Source organism: Sceloporus occidentalis, unplaced genomic scaffold (assembly GCF_023333645.1).
Source record: "Sceloporus occidentalis isolate IW3139 unplaced genomic scaffold, rSceOcc1.0.p SCAF_1, whole genome shotgun sequence".
Taxonomy (NCBI): domain Eukaryota; kingdom Metazoa; phylum Chordata; class Lepidosauria; order Squamata; family Phrynosomatidae; genus Sceloporus; species Sceloporus occidentalis.
The window spans coordinates 176317608-176336685 of record NW_028316981.1 but is presented as its reverse complement, the minus strand read 5'-3'; the positions used below and the strand labels follow the sequence as shown (position 1 = coordinate 176336685).

At 42.1% G+C, this 19078-nt stretch overlaps 2 protein-coding genes across 6 annotated transcripts in view; both read left to right on the top strand.

The window, feature by feature from the left end:
- The window catches only part of SLC27A1 (solute carrier family 27 member 1), a 40339-nt gene extending 37553 nt beyond the window's left edge, over positions 1 to 2786 (top strand). For all 5 annotated transcript variants that reach the window (XM_089483099.1, XM_089483064.1, XM_089483091.1 and 2 more), the window contains exon 13: positions 2071 to 2786. In XM_089483099.1, the coding sequence (XP_089339225.1) occupies positions 2071 to 2228 (158 nt within the window). In that variant the 3' untranslated portion in view covers positions 2229 to 2786. The remainder of the gene's footprint in view (positions 1 to 2070) is intronic.
- A 4343-nt stretch (positions 2787 to 7129) lies between these two features.
- PGLS (6-phosphogluconolactonase) lies at positions 7130 to 18658 on the top strand. The gene is made up of 5 exons (XM_089483112.1): positions 7130 to 7495; positions 8721 to 8828; positions 10735 to 10836; positions 14778 to 14918; positions 18114 to 18658. The coding sequence occupies exons 1-5, from the start codon at positions 7169 to 7171 to the stop codon at positions 18249 to 18251; spliced, it is 816 nt and encodes a 271-aa protein (XP_089339238.1). The 5' UTR covers positions 7130 to 7168; the 3' UTR covers positions 18252 to 18658.
- Positions 18659 to 19078: the final 420 nt, after the last annotated feature.

Genomic DNA, 19078 nt, shown 5'->3' with positions numbered 1-19078 from the left:
AGATTGTGGGATTGTGGAGACATCAATGCATCTTTGTTTTGATTCATTTATATAATAGTAAATAGAAACCAAATTTTCCCAACCAATTCTCTAATAGTAGTTTATGCATACACTTCCACTAAGTGGGATCCTGATGCTTATCAGTACTCTATCCAACCATGAAATGGGTGGCTTTGTTTTGCTTTTTTGGTAGTACCTCTTGGGTTTGTTGGTGACTAAGCCATCAAGAATAGTAACTGTGAGTGCAGTTCATTAATGAATAAGAATAATTCGTCCACATGCATGAATATTAGGCATGAACTATCCCACTCAGCGGTTAGGCTTGCTCTTTGTATAGTAGCTGAATAAATTATAATTTATATATATAGACAGAGAGAGAGAGAGGTGTTTTTTAAAATGTTGCTGGAAGGAAACAGGAGATATTTTAATTGGGTTTCTTCAAAAAGCACTGATTCCCAAGTAGGCTGTTAGTCAAGTTTGTTGTTAAAGAATCCATTGTCTGTGTCCACAAAGAAGCTGTCTGTTTGCTTCAGCGTGCAGGCATTCTTGTTTATATTCACTCATGTTGGAGGAGAGCCTTTTCATGATTGGCATAGGCTGGAAAATCTCCTTCTTTTGCTTTGGAAAGTGAGAAACTCTGATAGCAAAATGAGCTACAGCCAGACCTAAATATAAAAATGGCCTGATCAAATCAGTGTGTGATGCAGATTGCATGTCAGAGAATTAAATATATCAAACAGTAGCTTTAATTAAACAAAATGTAAGAGGAGCCACTTGGTATTTTGCTGCTGAGTAGCAAGTATTAGCTGGGGACACATGACTGATTTATGTTGTAAGAGAACCCAGCTGTTGCGCCAGAGCTGCATCTTTTTATTTGAAATCTTAAAGATAGAGCAAATTGACTCAAGTTCATAGGCACCAGACTTCACATACATACATACTTGCTTACTCCTGCCCCACTACTTTTGTCTTAGTATCTCCACAATACATTGTGTTCCTTACTAAACCTAGGATGGATGACTTGGGAATAATATAAAGGAAGAGTTGGGTCTGCATGGGACTTCTAACCTAGAAACAAGAGGCAGTACCAGTGGCTGGAATTTAAGACCCAACTCATTTAAAGCACAGATAGTGTCTGTTATTGTGATGACTTGGGAGGATGCCCTGAGGAATGTGTAGCTTGCCCCTGTCTGTTCTTGGACCCTTGGAGCTCTCCTGCAGCATTCCTTCCTGGAATTGACCCACAGAATCCTGGGAGTGCAGAACTCCCAACAGGATCTCGATGTATTAAATGGAAAGTGGGACATTTTCAAGGAAGAAAATGTAGGTGCAAGAGACATTAAGCATAATTTCCTTCCCACCTGTCAGTTCTTTGCAGAAATTTCCCCTTTCCTGTTCCACCCAGAGCTTAGAAAAGCTACTTTTTGGACTGCCACTCCCAGAATAAATTCTGGGAATTTAATGGAAAAACCTTCCCAAGCTCTGGTATTTGCCAGCTTGTTTTGTGAATGCCTACTCTTCTGATTGGTTAGTTAATGGAGAAGTATATAATGTTAGGAAAGAGCAAAGGGAAGAAAGTGAATTTGGAAGTGAGAAAGAGAGGGTGCAAACAAGCAGATAGACAGGAAGGACATCCAGAAGATGGGGAAATGGATGCAAAATATTAGGAACTGCTGTCTGACCACTGATAGTGAGCTGATGTTGCTTTAATATTTAAAAATTTATAACCCTTTTCCATCAACAAACAAAAAGGCTCAATACTGTTTACTTCGTAAAGTACGATAAGAATGGAAACATTCTGAAACATCTTAATCTTTAAGTTCACACTATAACGGAAATTGGCAAAGTGTAGTCTTGGGGTTACACCAGGCTCCCAGTTTGTGGCCCCTAAGCACTCCTTTACTGGTAACCAGAGAAAATTGCCTCTCTTGGAAGCAGTAGTTTGCCTTTTAAGTAGCTCTCCCCCCCCCCCCCCCTCCGGTACAACTTTAGACATACCATTTTTCAAAATATTTTCTCTATTCTTTCCCCCTGTAATAGATCTTTCTTGTTTGTTTGTTTTTCTAATAGGAACTTTCAAAATTCAGAAAACCCGTTTGCAACGAGAAGGCTACAATCCACACCAGACATCTGATAGGTTATATTTCTTGGATGTAAAACTTGGCAGGTACTTACCAGTGGACGAGTGTGTGTTTGAGAGGATCCAAACCGGGAAGGTGTCTCTGTGAGTTCATCATTAAAGGCTACTGAAGAAGAATTTGATACTGGAGGGCCTTGCTTGGATAGAGAAACAGACTTCACTTAATAAGTGAAGGAAGGTTTTTATTTCCAACCTTCACAACAGAGACAGACCTACTTTGGTGTGGGAGTGGCCCTTTCAAGAAAAAGCACATTAGCCATTTTCTGAGCAAAGAGAGTATCCTTTTTCTACTTTTCAGTCCTTAGAACAGTGTTTTTCTTTTTTATAACCACTACATAGAACAACAGTGGTATGAAACAGGAAAGGTTTATGGCCTGCTTGATTTATACCCTCAGTATGATGAGTGTGTCTGAGCCTGCAAAAGCACTGATCAGGCAGCATACAGTGTGTCTGCTGGCTACGTTTCCATGCTTTTGAGGTCACAGGATAATTGCTATGAACAAAGCCTCCAATTGATTCAGTGTTTCTAGGTTCTTAATTTACACTTTTAGTCCTTTGATTGTCTTCACTGTGAGATTTGTCCTGGGTTTATATGGAACTTTAATGAACTGACAGATTTGTAAAAATATAACATCTTTCATTTACAGAGACTTTGGTCTTTTTTAAAAAAACATACTAATATTAAATAACATGTGGGTGTTCGGTCGGATGCTTAAAGCAAAATCAAATTTCTGTAGAAAAAGTGTATAGCAAATGTGCTTGGCTTTGGTGGTATAGCTGAAGAAGTATGTTGTGGTATGTAAAAGCTTCTGCTCATCTACAGATCATCGGCCCTATATATCGTGTCCGTTGTGAGGGAAGTCATTTCTGCCCACCCACATGTTGGTTTAAATGGCCGTTCTAGTGCCAGAGTTGTTGTGTTTCAAATAATTTTTTGTAGCCGATCCAAAATCTTGGGAACACAGTTCAATAATGCCATGGACCATGTTTAGACTTCCTGGTCTGCTCTGTTCTGTGTAGGAGACATGCCATTTCTGTGTAGGAGACACGCCATCTGATCAGAAAATGTGCATTGTATTGTTCATATTCACCTCCCATTAGTACATGATTGTGGGCCTTTCTAACTCTGCTTTTTTTCATTAGTGCAATTTTTGTTGTTGGCACTAACCATTTTTAACAATAGGAAGATAAAAAGGGAGTGTTGAGTAGTCTGTGTTGACCACATATTCAGAGATGCTGTAACTCTTTCTTGTGATCATGTTGATGTCTACACCACTGAACACAGAACTGTACCACTGTTTATGCACACTCCTGGGATATCCTAGGAAAAATTACTGATTCCATTATTTTACTGTAATGTGTTAGAATGTTCTAGTTCATTTCTTTCTGTGCCCTGAAATACTTTAGATGTGGAGAATTTGTCATTAATGCACCTTTACTCATTTGAGGCAGGAATAGAACTTTGCATAAAGACATTTTACAAACACCTCTGGAGAACAATGTTACGTTCTATTATTAAGTGAACACAGTACTAGAGAGGTCATTGTCAAGTAACAGTTCAGAAGCCAGTGGAGTGTGTGGCTCTGTTTTTTATTAGATCCAGAATGTGCCTTTCATAATGTCTCACATGAATTTTAAAAAACAAAACAGATTATAGATGTGTAATAAACATAGCGGTATCATTAATCTTTGGTTAAAGCAAAGGCACCTATAGCAAACCGAGCCCCATTATTTGGAGAAAAGGCAATAGGTTTTTTTAAAAGAAATCATTCATGATTTGAATGACATCATGCACTGACTAACTCAGTTATTTGAAGCAAAGTTACATTTTCAGATGGGGTTACTGTTGTCAAAATATAACTTTGTTTTGGAAAGCAATTAAAAGAATAAATTCACCTCAAAAGCCCATCTGAATTTATTTTGCATGTGTATGTTCTCTTGCTGTGTGTCGCATACATATATACATGGAATCCTCAATGTATTCAGGTTCTTATCATTTTAGTTAGGTGTAGAGTCAATCTTCAGTGTTCGTCAACCTTACGTCTGTGCCGTCAAGTGATGTTAAACCAGTGGATGGAACTAACCAAGCAGAAAGGTCATAACTCAAGACAGAACCCTTTATTATGTCTGTTTGCCCAGGCCACATAGTCCAAGCGTTGTCTGTTCCAAAGTCTAGTGTGCATGTATGCCAGCTATTTTGTAATGACTGCAGAAGGAACAGAGGGTGCAAAACAGGTCTCAGGCATGAGAACAGAAGTACTTTGAGAGTTGCCTTCTCAAGACAAAGATGGGGGACCTTTCTAGCCAAAAAGTATATGTGACTTGGGAAATTTCATTTTAAGTAGCACAAACTACTCTTATATGATCTTGTGTTGAATGTCAACGGACACTGATTGTTTATTAATAAACAGGTAGATATAACATGTCTATGTCCCCCATTTCCCACCTGTGCATCTCTTATCTTTTCAACTGCATCTTTTATGCCTAGTTGCATATGTTAAGATCATATGCAATAATGCCTTTAAAGTTTTAATTCCCATTAAGTAGACTTCGACTTACAGTGATGCTATGAATCAGAGACCTCCAAGTCACCCTATTCTCAATAACTTGCTTTTAAAATATGCCAGTGTATATTCCCTCAAACAGCCTGAATATTGCTCTAGGGACAGCTTGCTTCCATTCTGTTGTTATTGACATTTTTAAGGCAAGCTAGATGTGTGCTCCTGTATGAATTTGTAGTTGAGAAGATTCCCAGCTGTGTGTGTCATTACATCCTTGTAAAATACATTTCACAAATCATATGTGGGCTTCCATTGTATCCTAAGGAGGGTACAGTAATACCATCCAGCCTTGGAGGGAGAGATGCAGGCCCAGCTCCATCAGGCCTGGCCTGGACTAAGAAGCAGAGCCCTCCCTCCAGTTCATTTGCTTTGGTCCAGGCCTCAGAGGGAGAGAAGAATTGCTGGACCCAATTCCCTTCCCCACTGCCATTCCCTTCTCCTTTTGTGTCATGTCTTTTTAGGCTGGAATAAGCCTGAGGGCAAGGATCCCTCTAATCAACCATTTGTAAGCCACTCTGAGAGCCTTTATGGGGTATAAATACTCTCAATAAATTAATACAGTGAAATACAGGAGGATGAAGTGGAAGTACAAGACTTGTGTGTGTTTTCCCCCTGTGGCTCTTTTGTGCTCCCTTGTGAGACAGAGATGTAACTATCAGAACTGTGTATTCCATCTCCACCAACGCAGAAGTTAGGATTTTTAAAGGGATTTTTGGCTGTGCACTTCAACAGCCCAGCATTAAATTAACAGGAAGCTTTGTTGCAAGCTTTTGAAGCTCCACTGCCTTCTTCATAAGGTAAGATGTTACATACCAAACAGGAGAAACATTTTAGATGCTAGTAAGATGTCTGCATTTTGTTGTTTCTCTCCTTAGTTACGATGGTATGGGGAGGGTATCTTTAGCAGGCTGCCCCCTCCTCCTCTGGCCATGGGGCACTTGGGCAAAGTCCAAGAAATCTAAAGTCTATTTGCATATCAACAAGAATCCCTCTTTTGCAATCCAATGTCTCCATTCCTGTGAAGCCACAGGCCTCTTTGTAGACCTAACCCTAACCCTGTCCTTGCTGCAAATAGGGGGATAGGATGAACACTCATAGAGTCCCTTTTTCCTATGAGTAGCACCAGCAGCAGCAGACAAGGCTTGCCCAGAAAGCTGAGGGTGCGTTTGTTTCCTGGAGGGAAAAGGACAGCAAGAGGACACAATGCAAACCTTGGAAGGGCTTTCCACTTAATTTCAGCACAATGGACAAGTGAAGTCTATTGGGAGCCAAGAAGGCATTTTAATGAACATGAGTAGTACATCAGAAAATTTTGGTGGAGTACGTAATAAAATACAGTATATGTTGTATAAGGCACCAGTGTGATGCAGTGGTTTGAGCACTTAACTACAACTCTAGAGACTAGGGTTTGAATCCTGGCTCAGCCATCAAACCCAGTAGGTGGCTTTGGGCAAGTCAGTCTCTCAGCCTCAGGGGAAGGCAATGGCAAACCCTCGGAAGAAACACGCCAAGAAAACCTCACAATTGGTTTGCCTTTGGGTCATCATAAGTTGGAAATGACTTGAAGGCGTCCAATACACACATGTAATATAGCTGTAAACAAACCATATGAAATGAATTTATATAATAAAATGTATATATTTTAATTACTATATATCTATCTAAACCTATATGTGTGTGTGTGTGTTTTATACAGAATGTGTATATAAATTTAATATATGTATATAGATGACATGTGTGTGTTTGTGCAATTCATATAATTTATTTCTGTAGAATGTATGCCATAGGCAGCTTTATTTTACCTCTTTTAACCGACTGTATGTGTATAGTGCTGTGTAAATTCACAGCGCTATATAAAGCTTAATAATAACAATAATGCATATAGAATTTTATGTGTATGTATGTGTATATATATATATATATGTATATATGTATGTATGTATATTATATGTAATGTATATAATTTTATATAATTTATATGCAATGTAATTATGTGTATTATATAATACGGTATATACATAATAAATAATATACACAGTATACATATATAATGTAAGGTAATAGACATAATTATATATACACAGGTAATTTGTCGCGGCCTTAGCTTTCCGTTGTTGCCAGGTAGGTCCTCCATTTCCCCCCGAAGGTCCTCCATGTCTCCTCCTCCTTCCCAGTCCTGGCCTCTGCTGCTGCCTTGGCGCTGTTGTCCCTGCGGAGGTCCTCCCTGCCAGTAGGGGACGTCCGTGGCTCCCTTCCTTCCTGGAGGACTCTCTCTCTCTCTCTCTCAGGGGCCGTCCTTCCTTTTTCCCTTCCGCCCGGTCCCCCTCGGCTTCCTCCGCCACTTCCGCCCGGCCCCTGTCCCGTCCCGCCATGCGTCCCCCGGGCCCCGCGGCCAGGCCCTTCCGTTCCCCTCGGCCGCTGCTGCTGCTGCTGCTGCTGCTGCCTCTCCTCCTCCTCCTCGCCCGCCATGCCCGGCTCGTCCTCGGCGCCTCGGCGCGGGGCTTCCTCGCAGCCGCCGCCGCCGGCCCCTGCTGCTGGTGCTGCTCCTTCCCCGCAGGTGTCGGTGTTCCCTTCCCCGCAGGAGCTGGGCTCCGCCCTGGCGCAGCTGGTCTCCCAGCGGGAGGCGCAGTCGGGCCCCCGCTTCTCCCTGGGCCTCTCCGGGGGCAGCCTGGTCCGCCTCCTGGCCCAGGAGCTGCCCTCCGCCGCCGCAGAGCCCGCCCGCTGGCTGCTGGCCTTCGTCGACGAGCGCCGCGTCCCCCTCGGGCACCCGGACAGCAACTACGGCGCCTACAAGGTCCTCCGCCCCCTCGGGGACACAGACAGGGCCCTCGCTGGAAACTGTACACCTCTGCTGGCCTTTGCTTTTACTTCACAGACAGACAGACAGAGAGAGAGAGAGGGGTGGGGAAGCAAACCTTAGCAGCCCCAGGGAGGCCCCCAGAGAGAGAGAGAGAGAGAGGCATCAAGCTCTCTCTCTATATATATATATGTGTGTGTTTATATGTATGAAGTAGCATCTCTCTCTGTGTGTGTGCACGAGAGAGTAAGAGGTCTGCTAAAGTGTGCTTTGCACAGAGAGCAAAAAGGAAGGTCGGCTTCCTAGAGAGAGAGAGAGAGAGAGGAGGAGGAAGTCAACTTCATCTCTCTCTCTCTCTCTCTCCACACACACAGCGGGAGGCCCCTGATTCCAGTGTGTATACACACACACACACCCAGACACACATATATAAACATGCACACACAGGGAGAGAGATGCTGCTATGTAGAGGTGTGGGGGGGGGTCAGCTTCATATCTTTCCCTATACATAGACACACACACAGAATGTCTGTTTTATATATATATATATATATATATACACACACACACACAGAGAGAGAGAGAGAGAGAAAGGTCTGCTCTCTCTCTCTCTCTCTCTCTCTATATATATATATATATGAAGAAGTTCAGCTTAGGAGCTCCTTAACAGTCAAGGCATTCTCATCTTGCTTAGAAATGCCTTTCTGGAACAGACCAAAGCTTATCCAGTTCAGCATTCTTTGGGAAAGCCCCAGTAACTATACATGAATCAAAGAGGGAGGCTCATTCGCAGGAAGACCCATTTACATCAGGAAGCCAGAACAGGAAAAGCAGAGGCCCCAAGTGAGTGAGTGAGTGAATGAATGGCTGGTGGAGGCTTTCTGCGTTCTCCACTTCCCTACTTGCTGCTTAAGGGTTCTTCAGTCATATATGGTCTCTCCTGCTCTTCGCTGGAATCTCTGGTTTCCTGGCGGCTAGTCATTGTGTCATGGAAGAGTGCAAACCTGGAATCCAGTAGCACTTATGTGTGCCTGTGCCCACAAGTCGCCTGTCAACTTATGGCAACCCCAGGAATCTCATAGGGCTTTCTTAGGCAACAAAGGCTCAGGTTCTTTTGCCAGTTCCTTCCTCTGAAATATAGCCTGAAAGAATATCAGAGACTAGAGTCTGTTATGGTTTCTTTTTCAATTACTCTAATGTGACTTGTATTTATTTGTTTCAGACATATCTCCTTCCCAAACTTGCTGTACCTGAGGACCAAATTGTTGTTATCAACCCTTCACTAACTGTAGACGAAGCAGCTGCAGATTATGCCGTGAAGCTGAAAGAGGTATGACTGGAAGCGTGTGTGTGTCTCTTTGAGGTAAACTTGGTCTCTAATAGTGAAATCTTATAGTACTTAACAGTATTTGCAGATCAAGCCTGAAAAGGGACTGTTGTCATATATTCCATTTAGAAGGACTGTGAAGTATACCTCAAAACGGTTGCCTTAATAGCCAGTATGAGATGGAAATTCTGAGCTGTGCTTTTGCCATCCTCTGGGAAGACAGTTTGGATTTTCTAATTCAGAGGTAGATGTTAAGTGGCCCTCCTGATGTAGTTGGACTGGAACTCCTAGCATTCTTGCCCATTGGCTATGGTGCTAGGGCTGCTAGGAAGTACAATTCAACAACATCTGGAGGGCTTCAAAATCCCCACCCCATTTAATTCATATAGGTATCAATGGGGGACAGTATTTTCCCAGGTGTTTGATGCCACAAATGTATACCCAACAGCTGGGAGTGAATACCTTAGAACTGGGGAATCTGTGAGCCTCCAGATGTTGCTGGACTGTAGTTCCCATCATTCCTATCATCACACTCAACTGGCTGTCCTGGGTATGGCTGATGGATATTTCAGTCCAACAATGTGTGTAAGTCTACATTTTTCTCAGCTCTGCTGTACCTGTTTAAACATACATTACCTGAGTAGAGAGGGCTGCAGACAAATACAGGTTGAGTCTCCCTTATCCAAAATGACTGGGACCAGGGGGGGTTGGGATTTCAGATGTTTTTGGATTTTGGAATACGTGTATTTGCATACACATATGTAATGAGGTATCTTGGAGATGGGACCCAGGTCTAATCACAAAATTCATTTATGTTTCATATACACCTTATACACATAGTTTGAAGGTAATTTTATACAACATTTTTAATAATTGTGTGCATGAAACCGAGTTTGTGCATTCAGAAAGCAAAAGTGTCACTATCTCAGCCACCCATGAATTTATTTTTGGTTTTGGGATATTTCAGAACTGTGTGTAAGGGAGACTCAGCCTTGACTCATACAAGCCTCTGAAAGGAAAGAACATGGAAGTATATCCCATAATGGTTTTCTTAATAGCCAGGCACTTGACATTTCTTAATAGATTACCTTGTAATAGAAGATGGATAGAAGTCACTTCAAGAAGGAGGTGGGTCTGTAGTGGTTGCCTTGGAAGCGACTCTCTTTGCCTTTGAAATGAGGTTGAGGTTAGTGGACAAGATACAGGGGATGACCTCATAATACTGGCCACATGGCAACAGAACCAAATATGGGAAGGAATGTGAGCATCAGGAGTTCTGTGCTTCTGTCACATGTTTGAATCTCCCTTGAGAGGCATTCTGGTATGCTGCTGGAATGCACATCTCTGGTGGACAAACAAATGTACCCTTTTTTTTCTTCTTCTAACATGACAGCTGGAGAGTTTTAGTTTTTGAAAACTGTGGGTGAGGTAAGGTCAGCCCTCACATATAGGGATGTTGTTGATTTGCAGCTCTTATCAGCTGTAGCCAGCAATAACCCATGGTGAGGAATGCTGGGGTTGTTGTCTAGTCATAGCTCAAGGCTTAGATTTTGCAACCTCTTGCTCAAACACACAATTGGGGAGTATGTGAGTCTTCAGGCGTTGTTGGGCTACAACTCCCTCTATCTTTTGACTGATACCAGGCCCTCTGATCTAACATATTCAAGGATAGACTATTCCTCATTTGAGCAGATTAATTCCAAGGAATTAATTGTCTGGATCCTGCTGTAATGCTTTTCTTATGTCAGGCAAATATCTTTTTAACTATCCTTCCGTTCTTGTAACTTTGCTGATAATCTATTTTAATTTTAAGATCTCTAATTAATTGTGTTTTAACGGGCTGCATGTGTATAAAATCAGGCGTGTGTGTGTGCTCTTTTCATTTCTTTGTTGTGTCTCTGCCTTGCAGGCTTTCCAGGGTGATGATATGCCTGTGTTCGACCTCTTGATCTTGGGAGTGGGGCCAGATGGACACACCTGTTCACTTTTCCCAGATCACCCCCTCCTACAGGTGAGTCAATTACAGGGGCGGTGGTGAGTCTTCTCTTGGGCATATGGCATCTTATTGCAGGAGATCTTGCCTCCCCAGAGCTGAAGAAGTTGTGGGGGATGGTTTCTAAGTAAGCTGTGTGGAAACAGATTAGAGCTTACTGGTAGTCAGCTCTTATCCCTCAGGCAGGCTTCCTTTCTAAAAAAAAGAAGAGAGAGAGAAAAAGAAAAGAATTACTATTATTATATTATTATTATCTTTATTTGTATCCTGCTCTTTTTCCAGGACTCAGAAAGAAGTGAAAGGAAATGAGCAAACCAACACACTGAAATTGATTTTTAAAAAAAAATAGCAGCAAAGGGAGGGAGCTTATTGAATTGGCATATTTTGAGACTGAGGATGCAGTTTGAAATCACTTTAATTGCCATAATGCATCCTACAGAATTCTGGTTTGTAGTTTTGTGAGGCACTAGCATTCTATGGCAGAGAAGGCTAAAGACCTTATAAAATTAAAAATCAAAGGATTCCATGGGATGGAGCGATAGCACTTAAAGTGATGTCAACCTTCTTTATCACATTAATACAGTAAGTAGGTGTAGGGAGGCTAAAAGGAGTGGGGGCAGTCTGGTAAAGGATGAAGTGCAAGCCTTAACTTTAGCCCTACCAACTTGCACCTTGAGCCCACCCATCACTTTCAGGAGCTGATTTCTAAAGAAGCAACATAGCCCTTGGCCTGAAATGAGTCTCCCACAATTGCCATGAAGAAGAATGCTTATACCTAGCAGAGATTCTTGATTATCTTAAAACACTTGAATGTTGGGTGCACAAATCCCTGTCCTGAGGTAGAAACCTGATGCTATTTGAAACATATCTTTACTGAGGCCCAAAACAAATGGGCAAAAAAAGGTGCCTTCTGCACCGTTTGGGGTTGTGGCGATTAGATGACACACGTCCACAAGCCATGCTGAAGCCACACTGGGGCTGTGCCAGGGCTGCCTAACGCAGCCCTAAGGGAGCTAATGTTTTCCATTTCTTTCTGCACCTCATTTGGGACCACAGCAGCAGGCACCCTCAGGAGTGCAGCATATAGTTGCCATGGTCCTGAGCTGATCCAGGATGGGAGCAGCTTCTGGCTGCTCCTTTTGCCCCATCTGTTTCAGCCCTCAGTATCATCCAATTTAAAGACAGGTTGCCCAATCTTTGCCTGTCTTTGGGCTGTACAGACCAGCACAATACACCAGCTTCCCGACAGCATAGAAGCATAGCATACAGACACTGTATGCCCCGGCGATGCCCCAAAGCCAGCATCATACCGCTCACCCAAATGGCAGGCAGTGTTGCGGCGCTCTGGCTGTACAACGTTCATATGCCGCAGGAGAGCTGAAAAGGTGGTGCGGCAATGGAAAAGCCACCCTTTTTTCGACACAAAAAGGAGCAGCATTTTACCACCTCTTTTTGCGTTGGAAAAAAGCTGGATCGGGGCTGCAGTGTGCCATTACCGCAGCCCCAATCTGGCGTTCAAAGGGACGGCGTCAAACTGCCCCTATACAGCTATCTGTTTTGGCCCTTTGTCTGACTAATCAATAATTTCAGTTAAATATACATAAATTTGCAGAAAACCAAAGCTTCAACATTTGTGCCTTTGGGGAGATGTGAAAACTCATATAAGAGGACTTAAATTTAGTAAATGAATGCTACACTTGGCTGTTAGAGGAAATAGCAGTGATTTTTCTGTCTCTTTTTTCTATTGCACTAGTACATTAGAACAAAAATAGCCCTAGAATTAAACAAGCAGCAGTCAACTTGCAGACCCACAGAATAAAATTGGCTGCACCAGTTAATCAATCAGAGTATTAATTAAGCACACAGTTTAACTTTTGAAAGCTTCCTGCCTTCTTGTTTGTGGGTCTGCAGGAGTTTATTGGCAGAAAATATGGCTTTAAGAAATCCCCTCAAATGAGAGGAGTCTGTTTTCCAATATTTTGAGTCCTCCTCCCGCAGCATAGTTAAAAAAAAATTGCCTTATGCAGGTACCAAACTACATAAAAAGGAAGTTATAAATTACATTTAGGGATCTTTTCCTCTGGATTCCTCCAGAATTTTTCCCCATTTTCTTTTGGGGCATGTTGATGCATCACTGCTTGCTACGCTACTGCTGCAGATAAGGAAAGGATAAGACATCCCTTCCCTTTAATTGTTTAAGCTGTGGCTTATCCCTTAGAGGTCAGAAGGACGAAACAGAGGGGACAAAAATTCTTGCTTACATGTCACAAATTCAGTGCTCAAGTGATGGCCTTGTGATGCATTACAGAAGTTTCCTGTGCCATGGTCAAGCTATATACAGTGTGCCTGCACTATAGGCAGGCGCACCATACGCAGCTTCCAGCTTACGCGGAAGCCGTGCGATGGGAGAATGAATTGTGCATGTGCCCATGGTGCACGCACTCTCCCACGCCACGAGCCCCATTCAATCGAATGGGACTTGAGCTTACGTGCTATTCGGCTTACGCGGGGGGGGGGGGTCGGAGCAGATCCCTTACGTAAGCCAAGGGTGCACTGTATATGCACTCTTTCTCTTTCTTAAGCATCGGACTGCACCAGTTATGACTTGTCTAGAAAAATATCCACGCCTTAGATGTGAAAGGGGAGAGGACTAACCAGAGAATTCAAAATTACCCTTCTACAGCATTTCCTCATAGAGTGTATGTTTAGTAAACCACCTTGAGCCTCAGTTTTGTGAGAAAGACAAAATAAATAAGGAAGTAAAGTATGTGGGTGTGTTGAGTACACATCTGTAGTTATTTAGCACCATGACTCATTTGCTAGCTGTACATGGAACAGGAAACTAATGTGTTATAGGTGACTATATTACCTATAGTTTATTTTGGGGGTAGTGACATTGCCAATGATTTTCCTTTTAAAAAGTAATATGCTGAAAACAGGTTGGAAATGGTTGCATGGCATATTCTACTGTTTTAAGAGCAGTGTTCTCAAAATATTCTGTAAGAATTTTCAGGGGATAGCCACGTTGGTCTCTTGCAGCAAAAACAAGGAAGAATGCAGCAGCTCAAACCCTAACCATTTTTCTTTGGCCTATAAATTTGTGTACTGCAGCCCACTTCATCAGATGCCAAGTAAAATTTGTTGGCCTGTAAGGGCGCAAACAGACAGGCCAAAATAAAGCTGCTTCGGGTCACTTTGGAGGTATGCTGTTTAAATGGCACGCTTATTTTAAGAGACCAGAAGCTGCACCAAAGCTGTGCTACAGTCCTTAAGACTGGAGTGTGGCTTTGGCATGGCTTCCGGTCTCTTAGGACACATGCTTCATTTAAACAGCATACTTCCAAAGTGACCCGAAGCAGCTTTATTTTGGCCTGTCTGTTCAGGCTCTTTAAACTGCATCTGCACTGCAGAAATAATCCAGTTTGACACCACTTTAACTGCCATGGTTCAGTGCTGTGGAATTATGGCCTGATACAGACAGCCAAAATAAAGCTGCTTCGAGTCACAGTGGAGGTATGGTGTTTCAATGATGCATGCGTCCTAGGAGTCCAGAAGCCACACCAAAGCCACACTCCAGTCCTGAAGGGCTGGAGCATGGCTTTGGCGCAACTTCTGGACTCTTAGGACGCATGCATCATTGAAACACCATACCTCCACTGTGACTCGAAGCAGCTTTATTTTGGCTGTCTGTAAGATTTATAGTTTTGTGAGACATTTAGCCTTCTCTGTCAGAAAGCTCTGAAGCCACAACAAACTACAGTTCCCAGTATTCTGTAGTATTGAGCCATAGCAGGAAAAGTGGTGTTAAACTGGATTATTTCTGCAGCAGGGATGCAGCCTAAGATGCAGTAAGCATCTTGTTGAAATAACATCTTATCATTTAGGCAACATAGCTGTGCCGTAATACCACTGTTATTCCTCTCTCCTTTGCCGTGTTTGATTCCTTCTTTCTGTGGCAGGAGCGGGAGAAGATAGTGGCTGCCATTAGTGATTCTCCAAAGCCACCACCAGAACGGATCACCCTGACCCTCCCAGTGCTGAATGCAGCGAGGAGTGTGGTGTTTGTTGCCACTGGGGAGAGCAAGGCTGCTGTGATAAAGGTAACTTGCAGTTATATGTCTTTCTCTTCAAGTGACTGCTGCAAAAAAATTTCCCTGGATCCTCTGCTTTCTGGAGGGGCAACTCCCTGGGCTGCAAAACTGGCCACTTAAATCTTAAAACCATTTCTTATGTGCCTCTCTCTATGGATTGAGATGGGAACCAACAAGTAATACATGACATCAGTTAAAAGAGCATATAACACCAGTACATATTAAAAATGAATCAATCATACAGTGGGCCCTTGCTATATGCTGGGATTTGATTCCAGTACCCCCTGTGCATACCAAAATCAAGTCCCATTAAATATAATGGCATACTAAAATGGTGTCCCCATGTATAAAATGGCAAAATCAAAGTTTGCTTTTTGGAATTTATATATTTTTGAATACTTTCAAGCATGGATGCTTGAATCCGTGGATAAAGAATCCATGGATATGGAGGGTCAACTGTACTTTAAAATTTATATTTTAAAAATAATTGGGATAGGCCTGCTGGAAGGCCTTTAGGGATTCATTCATTGGTGTCCTAACTCTCAAGCAGGGGAGGAGAACTAGTAGGTTCTGATACGTCCCACAGTGGCTTCTTCTCTGGCTCAAGAAATATGTACAGAAGCGCCCTCTTCTGTCTGTTCTAATATTTCCAGGAACAAACTTCCCCCTTAGCAAAACCATCATCATCAACATCATCAGACAAAAATGCTGAGGCCCTTGTGAGCACCTTAATTATAGCCTTTTCTTGTGTTGCTTAGAGGGAAAGTGCTACATGGTGGCAATTCCTCTTTTAAAATAGCAGGGCTTTGCTTGTTTAAAAGATAGCATTTCCATGCTTCCCTATATTGATGTCAGGAGGTTGAATCTGTGACCTACCTGCCAGTCTGTGTTCTGCCTTGAGCTCTGGCATTTTATTTGATATTGAACCTTGGGAATAGCCCTGCCTGAGACTCTTAAGGATGGAAGCTTTTGCAGTGCTATCAATGCTATTGTATTGTGAGTCCCACTCTTGGGGAAAAAGTGGGATATAAATAAAGAAATTGAATGATTATGCCTTATGGGTTGCATGATCCATGTACTTCATAACCAAGGAGCTTGGAATACTATTTTTTTGTGAGGGAGGGGTCAGATATATGTGTTTCTAAAAGCTGACTATTGAAATTAAGCAACTTGTGTATTACAGTCGGCCCTTCTTATACACGGATTTTTTATACACGGATTCAAGCATCCACGGTTTGAAAATGTTCCAAAAAAGTATAAATTTCAAATATCAAACCTTGATTTTTCCATTTTTTATAAGGGACACCATTTTGCTATGTCATTATATTTACTTGAACATCCACGGATTTTGTTATCCACACGGGATCTTGGAACTAAACCCCAGTATATAAAAAAGGTCCACTGTATTTGTTTTTTTTTTAATTTCTGTCCCACCTTTTCCTCAGATTGATTTCTCAAACTGGCTTACAACAATGTAAAACATTGTTTAAAAGCCAAAAAATACAAAATTTCAAACACAGTTTATTATTGTGTTACATTTAAATACTGTAGACTGGCCCACTTAAATGATAAAACCACATTCTAATCATCATCATCATTAACATATCATCATCATTTCTTTCTTACCTGCCTCTTCCTATGGATCAAGGTGGGGACCAACAGATAATGTACACATGAAATCAATTAAAAGAGCATATAACACATGCTAAAATCATATAAATAATAATTTTGTCCAGTACTGGTCTACAGAAATGAATCTGCTGCTGTTCTGTGTCACCTTTTTCCTAGTTTGGGGCTCAAATCAGCTTACAACAAATGAAAAAACACATTGTTGAAAATTCACAGGATACAAAAGTTACGAGATTAAACAATCAAAGAAGTAAAACCAGATTAATCATACCGTATATAATTGACTATAAATTGATTTCATGTATAATTTGAGCGCAGGTTTTGGGGCCAAAATTATGGATTTCAATATGATCCATGGATAAGTCAAGGGTAAAACCTAGGGGCATGTAACAAAGGATCTAAAGTATGAAGCAAAGATAAACGAAACCAAGTACTTCCACCAGAGGATGGCTCCTTTTTTGTAAAAGAGTTAAAGTACATTACTTGCATTGACCTTTGGATAAGTCCACTCAGTTTTTTTGGATCAGTTTTTTTACTAAAATTTCTAAACTTATACATGAGTATATACAGTACATCATTAAACATGCACATGTGCACACACACACACACCAACACAACAATTAGCAAGATCCATTGCACTGTAATCACTTATCAAATGCTTGTAAAAACAGAAAATGTTTATTTCTCTGCCAAAAAAAATGTAGGGAGGATGCCAGCCTAACTTCTCGAGAAAGGGAGTTCCAGAGCGAGGGGGCAACCACAAAGAAGGCCCTCTCCTCTGTAACCACCAGAAGTATCTGTGAGGGTGGTGGGACAGAGAAAAGGACCATTCCAGCAGATTGCAAAGGATAGGCTGGTTCATAAGGGTGTATACAGTCTTTCAGATAACCTTCACCTAAGTTGATGGCCATAGCCCAAACCACTAGGTACACTGTCCCACCTCTCCCTCCCCACACGCTACTTTTGAGTTTTCATCAGCTATTGTCTATTATGCAGAAGGTCTTGCAGCTTATACACATGTATCTTTTAAAAATTGGACAACCCTTTATGCATCTATAATGGGAGATTGTTAGATATGGACACTGAAAGCACACCCCATTTGCTTTCAAGCCTCTGTATCCCCAGCTGCCTACCAACCATGCGGATTCAAAGTTTAGTGAATGCTAAGGCAGTATTAATGCTGAAGAGAGTTAATGTGGTATTAGTGTTTTGAGTACATGACTAGGATTCTGGAAAGCCAGGATTTTAATCCTCATTCAGCGACAGAAACCCGCTGGGTGACCTTGGGCAAGTCATACCCTTTCAGCCTCAGAGAAAGGCAATGGGAACCCTCTGAATAAATCTGGTGAAGAAAACCTACAATAGGCTCACCATAAGTCAAAGTTGACTTGAAGGCACATAACAACAATTAACACTGAGTTGGAGTGGGGGTAAAACTATTCTGAATCTTAAGTTTTGGAAGTATTTGGTTGTGGGGAGGTAACAGATCCTTCAGGGTCTTCAGCCTTTTGAGTAGCATGTACAACTTATAAAGTTCCAGGTTATCAATTTCTAACTTTCTTTTTCTTGGGACAGCGCATTTTGGAAGGTGATGAGGAAAACCCACTACCAGCTGCCCTTGTCCAACCTCATACTGGAAAGCTGTATTGGTTTTTGGATGAGCCAGCTGCGAAGGAGTTGACGATTCCCTTTGAGAAACACTCCATCTTGTAGAAGCTCATCTCCTGCACCCTTTAGGGTTGGAGAAAAATCCACCAAGGACGGGTTGTGGGTAGAGCCCCAGCCCACTAACATTCCAGGGCACAGTCTCCACGTCTGGTTGTAGCACTCAGGAGCAGTACTAAACTAAAACACACACACACACTTTTTCTGTTTCTTTTCCTCCCTTATTTTTTTTAAAGAAGTGGTACATTTGTGGAGCACTGTGTAACTGATATGATTATTTCTTTAGACAGGACAAAGTGTGAAATAGGACCTGGTGAGTCCAGCTACTAGATGTAAAGGGAATCGCAGGGAACAGCATTACATATACAGTCTTTTATCATGTGAATGGTCTAATGTGGTGTACAAGTGAACGCACAATTAAAGATGTAAAATAAAGCCACAGTGCTGGCACAGTGTGCCCCTTTTTCTGTGTGACTTTTTTCAGCTGCTAAAAATGAGGGAGAAAGAGGCTGGAGGTGAGTCCACTTTTCCAGATGCATCTAGAATGGCAGATCATTATGTTTGTTGTTAGTTGCCATAAAGTCAGCTTTTGCTTACTGTAACTGTGTGAACGAGATACCTCCAAGACACTCTGTTGTCAACAGCCTTTCTTCTTCGTGGTCTCTGCGAATCATACAAATGGGTTTTACTGCGCCTGCGCAGTGCTGCTCGGAACCTTCTGGAATCACTGGGCAGAGTTAACTCTGCAACATATTGAAACTTTTTGGCGGTAACTCCGCCCACCCGTTATAAGGCCCCTGCCTTCCCGCTCTTTTCCCCAGTTCCTTTTTTCCGCCGCGCTCGCTGCTCCTAGGAACTTTCGCTTGCTCTTGGAA

What these genes read in the sequence shown, in the direction of transcription:
- PGLS (XM_089483112.1), top strand. Translation starts at nt 7,169, where the DNA reads ATGCCCGGCTCGTCCTCGGCGCCTCGGCGCGGGGCTTCCTCGCAGCCG. An exon ending in ATGCCGTGAAGCTGAAAGAG is followed by an intron (nt 8,829 to 10,734) that starts GTATGACTGGAA and finishes TCTGCCTTGCAG; the next exon opens with GCTTTCCAGGGTGATGATAT. An exon ending in CAGATCACCCCCTCCTACAG is followed by an intron (nt 10,837 to 14,777) that starts GTGAGTCAATTA and finishes TTTCTGTGGCAG; the next exon opens with GAGCGGGAGAAGATAGTGGC.